At 36.8% G+C, this 17,897-nt stretch overlaps 1 protein-coding gene across 3 annotated transcripts in view; it reads right to left on the reverse strand.

The window, feature by feature from the left end:
* LOC127435663 (serine/threonine-protein kinase BRSK2-like) overlaps window positions 1–17,897 on the reverse strand; it is a 316,801-nt gene that overhangs the window by 87,556 nt on the left and 211,348 nt on the right. For all 3 annotated transcript variants that reach the window (XM_051689300.1, XM_051689298.1, XM_051689297.1), the window contains exons 3-4: window positions 11,273–11,358; window positions 7,244–7,384 (exon numbers count right to left, since the gene is read on the reverse strand). In XM_051689300.1, the coding sequence (XP_051545260.1) occupies window positions 7,244–7,384; window positions 11,273–11,358 (227 nt within the window). The remainder of the gene's footprint in view (window positions 1–7,243; window positions 7,385–11,272; window positions 11,359–17,897) is intronic.

Genomic DNA, 17,897 nt, shown 5'->3' on the forward strand with positions numbered 1-17,897 from the left:
GTATTAACTGTTCATGTTCGCTTATCATATGATATATACAAATGCGCCTGACGTGCACGCATTTCATCTGCTATGGTTATGAAAGTAAATATGAATTAACTTCCTCCTATTTCACTTTAATGCAGGGGTGGACTGGCCATCGGGAGAACCGGGACATTTCCCGATGGGCCGGCTGCGAAACGGGGCCGAATGGGCCGCGATAAGCTGAAATGGGCCGCCGTGTTATGCAGAACGGGCCACAAAACGGTGTCGCGATATGCCGAATTATTTCTCTTTCTCCTGCCCTGAGAGACCTGTTTTCAACAAAGGGCTATGTAAGAATCATATGTCTTAATATACTTGTGTAACACAATCTTAGACATGTATGATATTTTCAGTACCAATTTTCAGGTTTAGAGGTTTGTGTTGTAGATGATTTTCTTTTTGTGGTATGACGCAATAGCAGTTTATCTATTTAATATGACTGTTCAGATCTTACAAAAAAAATTTCTGTTGTCTTTCTGAAAGGAACATTTCTATGATCCAGAAAAGGGAAACGGGGTTCATCTCCTGGCACCTTAAAATTTTGTCAAGGAAGAACCTTGGAGATTTCTGAAAATGGAGGACCAAGTCGCCGAAGAAGGATAGGCAATGACTTGAAGGAGATGCATGCAGGAAGGCAATTTCCTTCCTTGTCCACACAGCCGATGAAACTGAAGTTATGTAAAAGATGAAGGAAACTTTTAAGCATAGACAAGAACTGGTACACAACCCTGAAAGATCAGCTGACATCCTTAAGATCTTTCCAAGATTTTTGGATGTGAAAGGATTTGTAAATATAACACTCCTTCTCCTTCTCAAAGATTAATGTTTTAAGTGTGTGTGTTAAATATGCTGGCTTTTTGTGATTTATAAATATTTCTTACAAGACCACACTGGACATAATTACTACTTAGCCTCACTCACAGATTTATCACTCTCGCTCACACGTGCCTCTCAGGCGTAGTCATAGTAATTAGTAATTAACATAGACCATTTACCTGAACCTCATTCGCACATTCATGATTTCTTAGTCTATCAAACTTCTCACATGCACACACTATCCATTTTGGAGGTAAACTATGAATAAAGTCCTGAGCAGCCCCTCATATATCTTGAAATATGCTTCATCATTTGGTAAATCAGGACTTTGCTCTGCCTTTCAATACCGAAATATCCAACTTTGATTGAGAGGTGGGAGTCAGCATTCAAGCACAAGATAATCAACGAAGCCAAATCTCTTACTTCAACAGCAGAAATTCAGTGTCTTCTCAATGGGACAAGGATCTGAAAATGGTTGGCATGATTTGTGAGGATGTCATAGTTTCAGATGTGCTCTGGTTTCTTGTGTTTTTGTGAGCACTAAAAATATATATATATATATATTTTGTTCTAAAACCTCCCTCCCCCTAACACAACCACTCATTCAGATTGGGACAGTGACATGTCATCTGTCCTCCTACTGTTGCATCTCCTGCCACCTTCTTCAGGGAGGAAGAAGACTAAGATCAGTCCAACAGATGCTGTTGATAGACTTGTGCATTTCCATATGGTAAAACTCACAATACTGTTGCAAAATCTTTGAGAATTTGTATCTTATTATTATTATTAGGGGCAGTGGTGGCTTGGCGGGTAAGGCTTTGGGTTATTGACTAGATGGTCATGGGTTCAAGCCCCAACACCACCACGATGCCACTGTTGGGCCCCTGAGCAAGGCCCTTGACCCCATCTGCTCCAGGGGCGCCATATCATGGCTGACCCTGCGCTCTGACCCCAGCTTAGCTGGGATATGTGAAAAAAAGAATTTCACTGTATATGTGCAAATGTATAATGTGTGATAAATAATTATAATTAATTATATTATATAAATATTATTATTATTATGGTTGTAAATACTTTCACCTAAAAATGTAAATGTGCTCATAATCTACTCACCCTCAGGCCATCCAAGATGTATATGACTTTCTTTCTTGATCAGAACACAAAGATTTTTACAAGGAGCTCTGTAGGTCAACAGAATGCAAGTGAACAGGTGCCATCACTTCGAGTCAAAAAGGTACATTTAGGCAGTGTCACAGTAATCCACATGACTCCAGTCGATCAAGTAATATCTTCTGAAGTGAATCAATAAGTTTGTGTGAAAATCATATCGCTAATTAAAACATTTTTAACTTTAAATCGGTGCATCCGGTTAGCTTTGTGTAGCTGTTTGAATTGACCTAACTCCCGCATGACGTTCATTCCTCTGTAGTAAACAGAGCAGAACATCTGAATTCTCGCATTAATGTCAAGTTCTGATGACATCAGCGACATGAGGCATCCAGTGCTGGCACTATGGGATTTTTTAAAGGTAATAAAGTTTTAATTATTGATTTGTTTTTCACACAAACATATCAATTCACTTCAGAAGACATTTTTTGATAGAGGCGTGTGGATTAATGTGACACTGTCTAAATGTACCTTTTGGACTCTCAAAGTGATGGTGCACGTTCACTTGCATTCTATTGACCTACAGAGCTCGGATTTCCTTGTAAAATGCTTAATTTGTGTTCTGATAAAGAAAGAAAGTCACATATATCTTGGATGGCCTGAGGGTGTATCAGCAAATTTTCTTTTTTGGGTGAAATATTCCTTTAATGAAGTTGTCCTGTCATAGTAATACACAACGAATGATAAAGACTGGTTTTATTTTGCACATATTGAATTTTGATTTGTTTCTTATATATGATTATAGTGCATTTTTCATCAACAAAGTCTGTGAATAAGTTCAGTACCAGGTTTCATGCATTCATCATTGCACATCGAAATTTTTTTTTTATCTAATTTTTGTTGTTACAGTTTGTTTGTATTTTCAGTCCTGCACCAGTATTGAAGGCCATCTCAGCGGGAGGGTGGGCCGCCAGCCATACCTACTGGGATTAGGAAGGATCAAGGGCAGGCTCTACAAATTCTACGTGGTTGTGGACAAGCACCTCATTCCTTGTGCAGGAACCAGCTCCTCGTGTGCTATAGATGAACTCTTCAAAGTCCACTATGTGTTCAAACTGTCGTATGAGGAAGCCCTTGTCAACATCTTTACCTTCCTGCAGACTACAATCTACAACATCAATGTCAGTCTTAGCAGTGAGTCTCCAAGAGTAAAGGAATTGCATGCAAAGTTTTTAAACTAGGTTAAATGTTAAGTGTTTCTGTTGTCAAAGTCTGCATGCAAATAGCCACTCTTTGATATCTCATTTTATAGTCATGCACAGTTTCTTATCCTCATTAAAGTTTAAGTTATTATGTGCACAAGGTGGCTGTAGTAGACAGTTTTGCACATATTCTGGTTTTCGAAAACATTTGAACAGTGTTCATGTTGCTGATGCCAGTCCAGCTTTTGATTCACCATCTGGTGAACAGCCAGCTCAAAATATTGATAATAATCAGTCAGTTGATTTGTTTGTCGAAAAAAGTCATCCACAAAATTAGAGTGCAGTGGAGTGGCCAATAGCTTGGTATCATCAGTTGTTTCAGAGCTTGAAGAACTCACCAGGGATCTGCATAACAAAACTCACCAAGATATAATGTCTGTCATTCCTCTTAATAACCCTGCCAGATCAGCAGTCGAAGATAGTTTAGGACATTTTGAGAATCCCTTTTCCTTGTTTAAAACCAAAACTAAAAGAACTAAATATTTCATGGACAAATGAGGTGTAGTTGAGCCAGAAATTATGCTTGGCATGAGATACGACATTAGGAGAAACAAAAAAACATGTCGTATGTCCCAATTTTGGAAACATTAAAATGTATGTGTCAAAATGTATATGTATGTACACTGCTGAGTGAATTTACAGGAAGGCAGAAATCACATTTTGAGGACTTCTGTGACAGAAGTTTCTTCCAGAGTCATCCATTATTCTCAAAACATCTCAGTGCTTTACAGATTCAGGTATACTATGACGAATTTGAAACCGCAAACCCTCTTGGCTCTAAACATGGGGTACACAAGGTTGGTGCTCTTTATTTTGTGCTGATGAATCTACCTCCAAAATTTAATTCAAGGCTGATGAATATCCATTTGATAGCACTATTTCATGCTCAAGACTTGAAAAAGTATGGATTTGACCCCATTGATTCGTGACAAAGACTCTAGAGACAGATGGTATTGAACTACCCATATCCACAAGTAGAGTTTATGGCACAATATGTCAAGTAATTGGAGACAACTTGGGGATGCACTCGATCGTTGGGTTAACAGAATTGTTTAGTGGTCAATACTTCTGTCGTCCGTTTGACTGAAAAGGCAGATGTCCAGTTTGTTTACAATGAGAATGATTTTAGGGTTATTTTGTGTGATTGTACAATATATGAACAGCATTGCAGTGAGTTGGAATCTGACCCTCAACTCAAGTCAACACATGGCCTCAAAAGAAACTCAACACTCAACAGTCTGCAGTAAATTCATGTGTGCCACAACTACTCTCTAGATGTGATGCATGACCTCCTGGAAGGAGTTGCGCAATTTGAAATGAAACCACTGTTTGAATATCTTTCAGATAAGTTTGTAACACAGTGTGAATTGCTCTCCAGAATATATTCATATGATTATGGATATTTAGAGAGAAAAAAATCATCCGAATTTGGAGCACAGTGGAAATAGCATAGGGCTCAACTCTATCCAGGCACTCTGTCTTATCAAAAACATTCCATTACTGTTTGGTGATATTGTACCCCTTGGAGGAGCATTTGTTCCTGCTATTACTTCAAATTCTATATCTGGTGTTTTCCCCTTGTATCTCTGAAGGCATGACTGTCCTCCTAAAGTATTTAATAATTGAGCACTATGAATTATTTAAAGATTGTATCCACACAAGAACTTGCTGCCCAAACATCATTTTGATCCAGCCTGCATTCGCAAAATTGGTCCGTTAGTGCACATGTGGAGCATGAGGTTCGAGGCAAAGCATAAAGTTTTTAAGAATACACTCAAGAATTTTAAAAACATCACCAAATCTCTGGCAAAAAGTCATCAGATGTCAATAGGCTATCTTTGGGAAACAACACCATTGAGACAGGTTGAGTGTGGGCCAATGAAAACATTCTGTTGGGATGGTATAGATAGGACAGAATATAGACAAGACCTGATTATATGCAATGAAATTGAGAATGAAATTCCTGTTTTCAGTCAGATTTGGAAAATACTTTCCATTAACAACACTGTGTATTTTATTGTGGACAAACATTTCACAGAACATTTCTCAGAGCATCATCATGCATTTAAAGTACAGAGATACTGTGAGTTGGGTGAACTTGTCAAAGCCAATAGTTTTAAATTCTACAGGCCTTTTGATCTACAGAGTCCATATGGATCAGCTGATGGTGAATATATTGTACCTTCATTTATGTTTTAACTGTTACATCTAAGATGTATCATTGTTGAAAATAAAAGTTCAAACTGATACAGCATGTTGGCTGTTCTTTAACTGATGAGTGCACAAATTTTTGAATGTATTTTTAGAGTGTAGATTACATTTACAGTAATTACCTCAATCTGAGTATGTATGAACTATATTAGTGTTGAAAATAACTCCCTTAGTGTTAGGCTATTGACACATCTAGTGTAGTTTCAACACTTACTTAGTGTAAATGGAGCCTGTGAGGAATAAAAAAACGCACTAATGGTGTTAACAGTGAACATTTACAGTGCTTTTTTAACACCATGCATGTGTAAAACAACTAACACTACTTAAAGTGTAAATTTACCTCTATTTAGTGTGGACCTATATAAACACTGTAAACAATGCAAGTGTGAATTTAACACTTTAAAATTTGCTGTGAATGCACAGTCTCTGGCTTACTGCTTTAACCTCATGCGACACCGCGTACACATGCGTGGACATTTTTTGGCTTCGATATACACTACCGGTCAAAAGTTTTGAAACACTTGACTGAAATGTTTCTCATGATCTTAAAAATCTATTGATGTGAAGGCGTATGCTTAAATGTTTGAAATTAGTTTTATAGACAAAAATGTAATTGTGCCACCATATTAATTTATTTCATTATAAAACTAAAATTTTTGTTTTTGTTTTTTGAAATGGATGACTTGGACAAAATAATAAAGAAAAGCAGCCAATAAGTGCCCAACATAGATGGGAACTCCTTCAATACTGTTTAAAAAGCATCCCAGGGTGATACCTCAAGAAGCTGGTTGAGAAAATGTCAAGAGTACATGTCTGCAAATTCTAGGCAAAGGGTGACTACTTTGAAGATGCTAAAATATAACATAGTTTGGATTTTGTTTAGTCACAACATAATTCCCATAGTTCCATTTATGTTATTCCATAGTTTTGATGACTTTACTATTATTCTAAAATGTGAAAAAAAAAATTATAATAAAGAATGAGTAAGTGTTTCAAAACTTTTGACTGGTAGTGTACACAACACATGCTTTTAATTAATTTAAACTGTCTTATCTCAGTTCAGAACACTCTTATCGTGAAATGCCATGCTCCTAAACACAATGTACACTAATGTGTACTTTAGCACATTTTTTCTTTAGAAATCCTATATTTAATATGTATTATCACATTGGGAATCAATGGGTTCAACCAAAAGCTGAAAATGTTGCTTTCAGAGGCTTTATATGGAGTTATACTTTTCTGAGACCAGTGCAGACAGACAGCACACTGGAGGTTAAGTCATTCACTAAATAGGGAACAAGGGAGCATACAATAGCTTCCCTATGCAGCTAAATGCATTCACTCCTAAAATGCAACCAAAAGGCTGCAGATTAACCATTCAACGTGTATGGCAGACATGGGACAATGGTAATCAGTACAAAGATTCAGAATTTATAATGTATAATTTTATCGTAACATGGTTGGCAGTGACTGGATGATGCTGGCCATTACTTTGAATCAGAATTAATTTCTGATGTAATGTCTGTAATGTCTTAAAAACACGAATAACCAACATTCCTGCAAACATAATAATCTGACTTTCTATAGCTTGGCATTATTTAAAATGTCAAAACTTTAGGAAAACTATTCGCTCTAGAAAATATACTGTATATATATATATATATAATTTGCATGTTTATTAGGTGCTTCTAGTTACAAATCAAAAAGGGAAATGGAAAATGCACACAGCAGTCACACTCAAGTCTCAGGAGGTTAATTTAACACAAGAACATATATGATTTCCATAAAATGCATCCATATCAGGAATTACTGCTCAGACTTACCATATAGAGTGACTATGGCAGAAGTCCAGAGCTGAGATGATTTGTCGGAAGAACTTTCGAGCTTCTTTTGGTGTTAATCTGCCCTTCTTTACCAGATAGTCAAACAACTCTCCACCAGAAACATGCTCTAAAACCAAATACCTGCAAACACAAATGAAAGAGAGAGAGAGAGAGAGAGAGAGAGAGAGAGAGACATTACGTTAAATACTTTATGAAATGGCTTGACAAGTACAGTCTGCTGATGTATTTCATATTGAAACAGAATGTTTGGGCCAGACACATAAGAGTTTGTCCCCTTTTTAAAACTGCCAATAGCCCTTCATTAGATAAACAAAAAGTGTTTAATGGTGTATTTATTCAATGCAACACTGTTAAATCTTGTGTTTCTTACACTGGAAAATGAGTGTGAAGATAAAAGGGACACTGCATAAGTAAACATGATAAAAGTTTGAGTGAATTTTAGTTTTGTTCAATCTCCTTAAGAAAAAAAAATGGTGGTATGGTTTGAAATGTGGGTGTTTTCCCTGTCAGGGAGAGTTTGGAGGACTAGAGCGGCTAAACGAAAAGCTCGTTTTTGAGGTTCTGGAGTGAATTAGTCTGCGTCATCAACAATTCATACATATGATTTTGGTGTGTGTGTTTGAGCTACTCATCCTGAACGCATGGCCAAGTGAGTGGATATGTACACAGTATCTTTGGTGCAGTACACTTAGTGCCAGCTTCAGTTACTGTAAATTCAATGACATGTCATTAAAAGTACCACTTTTAGGGATGTCATTTCATGAGTGCACAAAGTGCAATGCTACACGCTACGACCATGAACAACGTCTTATCCAATTTTCGTGAGAGCACTAATTATAAGCACAATTTTCTTGCCAGCGCAAAGTGCAAGTGCCCGTGGGTAGGAGTGTTTGCGCTATCTGTGGGTGTGTGCGTGCAAACTGTGGGTGTATTTTATGTTAACGAATTGGAGCAACGCAGAATTTGTTATTCTCTTGAGAATAGGTCATTGCGCTAAGATGTTTCAAAAGTATGTCTTATCTCATCATTAAATCTCACCTAAGAATGAAACCGCACTTGACCCAGCCCATTAGCGCCTTGCGCGCAAAATTCTGCCAAACCCACTTGCGCCTAGACTTAACACATGCATGCACAAAAATACCAAAACTTCATGACTTAATGACTTATGGCATAGCACTGTGCTTCATGCTAGTGCTCTTAAAATAGGACCCTTTAGCTGTTATCTCACTCTCCAGTGTACAATCTTCTAATAAACTTCTGTTGGCTATGGTCAATCATTTTATCTTTTATATTTTAAAGCACAGAAATAGTGGTTTCAGTCTTCCTGGAATGACCCAGAGATAAACGAGAGAATCAGTAACACTTTAGTTCACAGGAAACATTTAAAACCTCACTATTTTAGTTAACAGTCCACATACTTAAACTTTAAGCTACATTACTCCAACATGTAGGCTAAAAATACTCATGCTGTGCTACATAACTAGATACAATTGCCAGATAAGTGAGTCGTGATGTAAACAGAAATCATTTTTTATGAAGATTTGTTGATGCCAAAAAGCGCTAAGCTAATTATTATGGTGTTTCCATGACGGATGACTCGTGGCCCCATTAGCAGCTCTCAAACTACTGTGACTAACAGGCTGCTTCACACTTCCATCATTAAGAGTATTTTAGCACCAGCAGAAGCTCTCTCTTCTAAAACCTTTAAAGATCAAACACATTTACATACAAACTTTTCTGTAAGCTATATGCACAAACCGTAGTTCAGTGGTTTTTGCATTACACTCTTTTAATTTGGGTTTGCAACCTTGACCATATTTTATACTTTATACTTTTATACTTATTCATTCAATACTGAAAACCATTGGTGACAATAGTTACATCTAATTCAAATATGCTATTTTACTTTATTTTTGGGCTTTCTGTCTGACAGGTTGATAGTTAGCTTAGCAACATGCTAACTGCAAACTCTAATGATAGTTGAGCCTAGAAAGAATTGATTTATATAATTCAATCATAGTATGTTGGGGATTTCCACACTTGAGCTGCCAGAGCTGTATAATGAACATTACTAATGGGTTAATTACCTTAAGTTATTAAAATGCACTACATGTCACGCTATATCCTAAACTGTCTAAACGTGAGAAATTCACAAGCACAGTAACCTACAAAAAGTAGCTAATACTTCAGTATATTCATGATATCCTATAATTTCAGGACAGTTTTCTCATGTTGTTTAATCTTAAAATTTAAACATTTTAATCTATAAAATGTTTGATACATGTTTAAATAATTGTATGTTGGTTATAATTTTTTCAATTTGTTTGAATATCTGGTTAAAGTCTGGTCTGTTACAGTTTGATACATGTTTTTGTCATTTTGTACATTATCCTCTACTATGTATTTCATCGACTACAATTATATGTAATTTTAGTCAGAATAAAATGTTTATAAACTTAATGAATATTACATGATGAAATATTGACTACAGTGATGTGAAAAAATATTTGCTGTATATCCTATTTTCTTATATTTATGTGTATTTTTCATACTAAATGGTTTTAGATCTTCAAATGAGATATAATTTAAAACAAAGGCAACCTGTGTAAACAATATATATATATAGAGAGAGAGAGAGAGAGAGAGAGAGAGAGAGAGAGAGAGATTTTAACTTCCCCCTTAAACTTAATAGCTGGTTGTGCCACCTTTAGCAGCAACAACTGCAACCAGACTCTTCCGATAACTAGAGATCAATCTTTCACAACACTGTAATGGAATTTTGGCCCACTCTTCTTTGCAGAACTGCTTTAGTTCAGACACATTGGAGGGATTTCGAGCATGACCTGCATGAACTGATGAGACTGATGTATTTCAATCACCTTTTTCCTCATCATTTCAGGAATTTCTTTCGACCTTGGCAGGCATAGTGTGCTACTGGGTGAGACCTCTTATCCAACTTCATGCTGCTGAAAAAGTTCTGTTTAGGTTGATTTGATTGAACAGGGCTGGCAGTAATCAGGTCTGGGTGTGTCTAGTCCAGCTGAACCTCATTATGAATGCAGTTTCATAGATTTGGGGATTTATTAACTAAGGGGGCAAATAATTTTTCACACAGGCCCAGTTGGTATTTGATAACTTTTTTTTGCTTCAGTAAATAACATTATTGGGGGCCTTGGTAGCTCAGCGAGTACTGACGCTGAATACCACCCCTGGAGTCACGAGTTCGAATCCACTCGCGTGCTGAGTGAATCCAGCCAGGTCTCCTAAGCAACAAAATTGGCCTGGTTGCTAGGTAGAATCACATGGGGTAACCTCCTCGTGGTCAGGATTAGTGGTTCTCGCTCTCAATGGGGTGCGTGGTAAGTTGCGTGTGGATCGCGGAGAGTAGCATGAGCCTCCACATGCTGTGAGTCTCCGCGGTGTTATGCACAACGAGCCACAGGATAAGATGCGCGGATTGACGGTCTCAGAAACAGAGGCAACTGAGACTTGTCCTCCGCCACCCGGATTGAGGTGAGTAACCGCGCCACCACGAGGACCTACTAAGTAGTGGAAACTGGACATTCCAAATTGAGGGAAAAGTGGATAAATATAAATAAATAAATAAATAAATCCATTATCATTTAAAAACTGTATTTTGTGTTTACTCTGATTGCCTCTGTTTTATGTTAGATTTTGTTTGAAATTTTGAAACAATTTAGTATAAGATATACACAAAAACAGAAGAAATCTGGATGGGGGTAAATACTTTTTCACAGCACTATACATTTAAAGGAAATTTTTGTCAAAAGTAAAAAACATGACAAATAAAATAAAATAAAAAACTGTGAAAATTAACACTGCCCATAACATTTGCCAAAAACAATAGCTTATTTAACACGTTAATGAAACTATTAGTAAGTTACTGTAAGTTCTAGGACCTACGAAGATAACAAACTTACAGCTGAATACTGTATTTGAAATGGTCTGATACACTACAATTTTATACAATATGCTTATAATACTTACAAATATTTCTTATTTTCATAGACGTCATGTAACTTTAAAACGTGCGGGTGTTCAATTAGCTTCAGGATGGCGATCTCTCGCTCCACCTGCAAAGGAAATAAGAAAGATATTTAACTCGTTGAAAACTTATAACAAAAAAGATGCATAATAATGTGAACATATTGATGTGACAAACCACATAGTGTAACATATAATATAAAAATGTACATATATTTCCATACATGAGATTTATATATGGGAACTGTTCTGGTTTTGGATGTAGTGACAGTGTATATTTTAAACTCAGGATATTTCATGCTAATGTCAACGTAAATTCTTTCCCCAAGGTAAAAACACCACAGACGTTGCAATTTCTAACAATGAAAGCCCCATAATTTGACGTTTGAACCGATACAGCAATATTTGGGATCCTGAGAGAAGCCAAAACCCATCTTATTCTTCATTAGTTTGCACAACTCTGGCAGGTTTCATAAATGTATATGAGAATCCAAAAAAATACCAAATATCAGCATAAAAACACAAGTTTTTAGGTCAGCCACATGTCAAGAACAGTATGCAGAATTCTCCAGGGCCGGTATTGCTGGAACATAATACTTTGATAAATAAGCTTTCTTGTCAGTCTTTTGAACAGACTTTGCTACTCTAATTTGATTGCACAAAGATAAACAGTTTCTCACTGAACGGTGCTGCAAGCAATTTTTTCATGGAAAGGTTTGCAAAAAATGTTCCTACTCCCTTAAAGATATTAATGAAATAAGTGTTCTGAGATATCTCACCAGTCTCTGCGACAGCTCTAGACTCTGTAAACAGCAAACAAAAATGTGTCCGCGCGCCGCGGACAATGACGCTTTCTGCCTGTCAATCATTTTGCACGTTCTCATAGTGTTGTAGTTGCACTGAATTACTGAGGCATAATGTGTTTTTATGCCATGTTGTTCATAACAGTTGTCATCTGAGGGCTCTATTTTGCTGCTGTTGTTTTTAACAACCATTTCTGCTCTCAATAAAGCTCATTTTGGTTTCTTTGGAGTTCGGGTTATGGAAAGAGGGGGCATGGCTAATCCAATGGCTCAGTCTCATGCAAGTAGAATGGCTGAAATCGCTTACAGCACCTTTAAGATGACTTATAAGGATAGTATATACTTAAAGATCTCTCTGACCTCACAGGAAAAAGAAAACTTAAAAAAAAGAAATGATAAATCTCGCACTGAACATAAGATTGTACTAGTAGTAAGCAAGACAATCGCCTTTGATTTACATCACTGTCTTCTGGAATTTTCCCAGCATGCACACCTGCCACTGCAGATCAGAGCAGAGCTCGGGGACATAAACTATATTTCCTAACCCCCTCTGACCCTAATGTACAACAGCACTGTAATCGCTGCTCCTAAAATCCTTATGAACTACTTACGTTCAGCACACGCTGTACTACAGTAAAGTAGCCTTCCTTGCCTTACAATAATTCTGAGAAAAAGTAGGAACTAACATCATGTGCTCTGCATTGAGTCAGTCGCTCACTTTTTGTTGTCATCATACAGATGTGACAACTATTCAGGGATCAATTCAGGAACTATTCAATCAATGGCTGAAGAGAGTGCTGGAACAGCTATGGACATCCTGGGCAAAGCCATCTCAACTAACATGGCGCCACACCAAAAATCGCTGAATGCTGATCTGAGTCCAGTCAGAAGTGCCAAGAATGGAATTTGGCTCAGCAAATGTCGTTCAACACAAGGACGTGCCACTGGATCTCTAATGAACATAAACCATGTCCACAGGGTTATGGAAACCAATGGGATGAAGTCCAATGGCAAAATCTCTGTTGATGTTACTCGATAAAAGGATATAAGGTCAGGTGAAGGAGGTCTATAATACATAGAGAGAGCAATCCGTTAGCATTCCCATTCATCTCAATGGCAGTTGCTCGGCTTGCACATGTCACCACGGAAGAACAAGACCTACATGCTGCCATGTCCTTATGTCAATGCTCATTGACTGATGGCACCACAAGAATGTGCATCGTCCCAAGTCGTTCACTAGCAACTGTCCTGAGCTGCGATGTCAAATGCAGGGCAGAATTCAAAACCTCATGTATTATTTGGGTCATTTTGTGACGTTTAAGAAAAAAACTGTTATAAACTAATATTAATCTTGCATTTGGTAATAATGCATTTGGATTCTACACAACAATGAATAAATGAATACACACAAAAATGTATTACATATTTAAGATACTGCTAAGGTGTTTCCAGGGTTGGGAGGGTTACTTTTGAAATGTATTCCACTACAGATTACAGAATACATGCTGTAAAATATAATTTGTAACGTATTCCGTTAGATTACTCAAGGTCAGTAACGTATTCTAAATACTTTGGATTACTTCTTCAGCACTGGTAGATTTTTTCACTTGTTTTGACTATAAAAACTCTGCCAGTACAGTAAGACAAAATACACATGTTAAAAATACATTCTCTGAAAAACCTAAATATCTTATGCAGTGTTGTTTCTAAAACAAGATAAATCAAATTGATCTTGTTTTAAGGATTTTTAGATATTTTTTACAGGAAAACAATACACAAATTATTATCAAGAATATGATTTTTGCCATAATATCAAAGGTCTTACTAGAAAAAAAGAAATTATGATCCAACGTGAATTTTCTTGATAAAAAAATATGATTGTGCCTGGTAACGTGCATGTAAAATGACTAGAAATAGCATTTTAGCTTAGCGTAAAGCTGACAATTTACACAAGGTTTATTTCTATTTCTTCTGCTCCAAACTTACTTCAAACTTACTTCTCTGTCTGTGTTTCACTGCTGTTCAAATGCACTTTGGATCGCATCATTTATATGTATAAATGTTTTCCATCTGAAAGGACTAAATATTAAATGAAACAAATGACAATAAAATGCAAAATAATCTCTTCAGTAATCAAAATACTTTTTGAATGTAACTGTATTGCAATTACCAATGATTTAAACTGTAACTGTAGTGGAATACAGTTACTTATATTTTGTATTTTAAATATGTATTACTTGTTACTTGTATTTCATTACTCCCCAACCCTGGGTGTAGATCACCACAGAGTCTCTATGGCATCCTGAACCCTTGATATGTGCGGGGACTTTTCAATAGAAGTCTATGGGATATTTTGCTCATTTTGTTCCACTCACAAGGGTTTACTTTATATCTTCTGTAGTACCACCACTGCATAACAGGTGGCACTTTTTTACTACAAAAGCTTTTGTTCAGTGTGAAAAACAAGCATACACTTACTGAACACTTTATTGGGAACACCTGTACATCTACTTATTCATGTGATTATCTAATCAGCCAATCATGTGGCAGCAGTGCAATGCATACAATTATGTAGATACGGGTCAGGAGCTTCAGTTAATGTTCACATCAACTATCAGTATAGGGAAACAAATTTGATCTCAGTGAATTTTGAAAGACTACATTAACCCAGGTAACCACTCTGTACAACTGTAGTGAGTAGAATAGCATCTCAGAAGCAGAAGACCACTTTGGGCATAGTGTTCCTAATAAAGTGCTCAGTGAGTAATGTCAATGTTCATGTTTACAAAAGTAAGGTGTGCTGTATGTTCTGTACTCTACTGAACAGAACATTGGTTAGGAATTTCCTTAAAAAAAATGAATGGTTAAGTAAATTTCACATTCTTAAATGCCATCCAAAAGCTAAATTTGCTGTAATTTAATAAAATAATTACAATTCTTATGCTGCCTAAAAAATAAAAAAAAGGACTTATATATATATATATATATATATATATATTTTTTTTTTTTATTTTTATTTTTTTTTTTTGAGTGCATAATAGTGTAATTACAGCAACTACCAACAGGGGCTAAACTGATGAACCTAACCAGCAAATACCAACAGAGTCTGGCACACCATTGTGTAAATGCCTAGGAATTACTCCTCTAAATGTATTGGGCTCTGAATTATTAAATTATTAGTGCTAATTACACTGTAAACCCATTTGAATGTTGAAGCTGAAAGCGGTAATGTCTAACTGCCTATCCTAACCAGACAAACCCCAAGACCTTGAGTCTGGCACACCATTGTTTAAATGCCCATTGAATTAGTCCTCTAAATTATTGAGCTCTGAATTCTGAAATTATTAGTGTTAATTACATCATTAAACCCATTTGAATGTTGAAGTTGAAAGTGGCCACGACTAGATTGCAAATATCGATTTAAAGAGCACTCATTATCTGTGAAAGTAAGTAGCTCTTGTAGACGTGTGAAACTTGTAACAGTTTTGTGGCAACCATGCAAATCTATTCCTCGTGATTAAAGAGTTACTGCAAATGAGCTTGACTCCTTCCTCTATCCATTAACATCATATCCACCCTACGCTTGCCAAGTTCTCATTGCACCATCTTAGCATATTGACCCATTCCCTCAAAATTTCAGTTTGCTGGGACCTGTGCACTTTCTTCTATGAATAGCAGGGTGTTAATGAACTCTACACATCTGTGTGCATGCAGCCATCCAATTAGAATACAGTATAACTTCATTAGTGAGTTATTTCACCCACGTCTGGCCTCAACTAAATGCCACTTTCGAGGCAATGTGGGCCGGTGTAGATCCGGGTTCAGATTGCAGGGTTCTTGATTTGTGGAGGTGAGTAGGTAGGAACATAATCAACCAAGCCAAATCTTTAAAACGCATACAGATCACATCATTAGTTTTGAGCGAGACCATTTCCATGCCCTGCCATATTCGCCAACTTCTTGTGGGTCACAGGGTTTCGAAGTCCGATAATTAGCGATAATGCAACAAAGTGCAGTGTGGTAATAGAAGCGAGTGTGAACCTCATTTTCAGAAATAACCCTGGAAAGTTTCTTTCGTCAGCCTCTTGCACAAAGTCAAGGTCGGGCGAGTGTGCGAGACTGACACTAATCCAAATTGGTTATTTGACTAGGAAATCATTTGTCTTGTAGAGTCCCTCAGTCTCATTATTGAGTTGTTAACTCAAAATGTACAAGAATCCTTCGTGTAAATTTACTGATCGTTATTGGTCTGCGGAGAGCAGTCAAGGAGGTTATCTAAGCTTGTGCTAAGGGAGCTAATGATTGACTACTAGGGAAGGTTTTTTTCCCCCTGTGCCAGTTTCCCTCAATTTCTTTCTTTCATTTTTTTTTTTTTTTTTTTTTTTTTGTGTGTGTGGAAACAAGATGATGAGTTGCATAGGCAATCTGTTAATCTTGTGTTGTTATCTTGTGAACAAAATTAATTATGATATGTTCAGTGACAAAGTTTGTTTTGTTTTGTTTTTGTCAATAGATAAAACAATGCATCATTGTAATAGGTGGGGCACAAAAGGTCAATATTTCACAGTTTTACCACACAATCCTTTACTGATATCCTCATGGCAAAAACATTAATTTGTTAAATTTTTCAGATTAATATTTTTGGGAAAAAAAGAGACTGACCAACACAGAGCAAATGTTAGAAAAGACAAAACATACTGTGGCACTAGGTCAAAGAAGACTCAATTACTTATATTCAACCAAGAATATAAGCCAAGAATATAAGTCTATAACTTTCAATTGCAGGATATATGTATGTATCTCGTCCATAGATGTTCAGTCTAACTTTCAGTTCATGCACCACCCTCAATGTTTCATTGAATATCATGGCCTCTGAGTGGACTAGAAGCTCAATCTTGGTGTCATTTGAGATCCTCCCATTTGCGATGATATACAGGTGCATCTCAATAAATTAGAATGTCATGGAAAAGTTCATTTATTTCAGTAATTCAACTCAAATTGTGAAACTCGTGTATTAAATAAATTCAATGCACACAGACTGAAGTGGTTTAAGTCTTTGGTTCTTTTAATTGTGATGATTTTGGCTCACATTTAACAAAAACCCACCAATTCACCATCTCAACAAATTAGAATACATCATAAGACCAATAAAAAAAACATTTTTAGTGAATTGTTGGCCTTCTGGAAAGTATGTTCATTTACTGTATATGTACTCAATACTTGGTAGGGGCTCCTTTTACTTTAATTACTGCCTCAATTCGGCGAGGCATGGAGGTGATCAGTTTGTGGCACTGCTGAGGTGGTATGGAAGCCCAGGTTTCTTTGACAGTGGCCTTCAGCTCATCTGCATTTTTTGGTCTCTTGTTTCTCATTTTCCTCTTGACAATACCCCATAGATTCTCTATGGGGTTCAGGTCTGGTGAGTTTGCTGGCCAGTCAAGCACACCAACACCATGGTCATTTAACCAACTTTTGGTGCTTTTGGCAGTGTGGGCAGGTGCCAAATCCTGCTGGAAAATGAAATCAGCATCTTTAAAAAGCTGGTCAGCAGAAGGAAGCATGAAGTGCTCCAACATTTCTTGGTAAACGGGTGCAGTGACTTTGGTTTTCAAAAAACACAATGGACCAACACCAGCAGATGACATTGCACCCCAAATCATCACAGACTGTGGAAACTTAACACTGGACTTCAAGCAACTTGGGCTATGAGCTTCTCCACCCTTCCTCCAGACTCTAGGACCTTGGTTTCCAAATGAAATACAAAACTTGCTCTCATCTGAAAAGAGGACTTTGGACCACTGGGCAACAGTCCAGTTCTTCTTCTC

This window comes from Myxocyprinus asiaticus, chromosome 46, assembly GCF_019703515.2.
Source record: "Myxocyprinus asiaticus isolate MX2 ecotype Aquarium Trade chromosome 46, UBuf_Myxa_2, whole genome shotgun sequence".
Taxonomy (NCBI): domain Eukaryota; kingdom Metazoa; phylum Chordata; class Actinopteri; order Cypriniformes; family Catostomidae; genus Myxocyprinus; species Myxocyprinus asiaticus.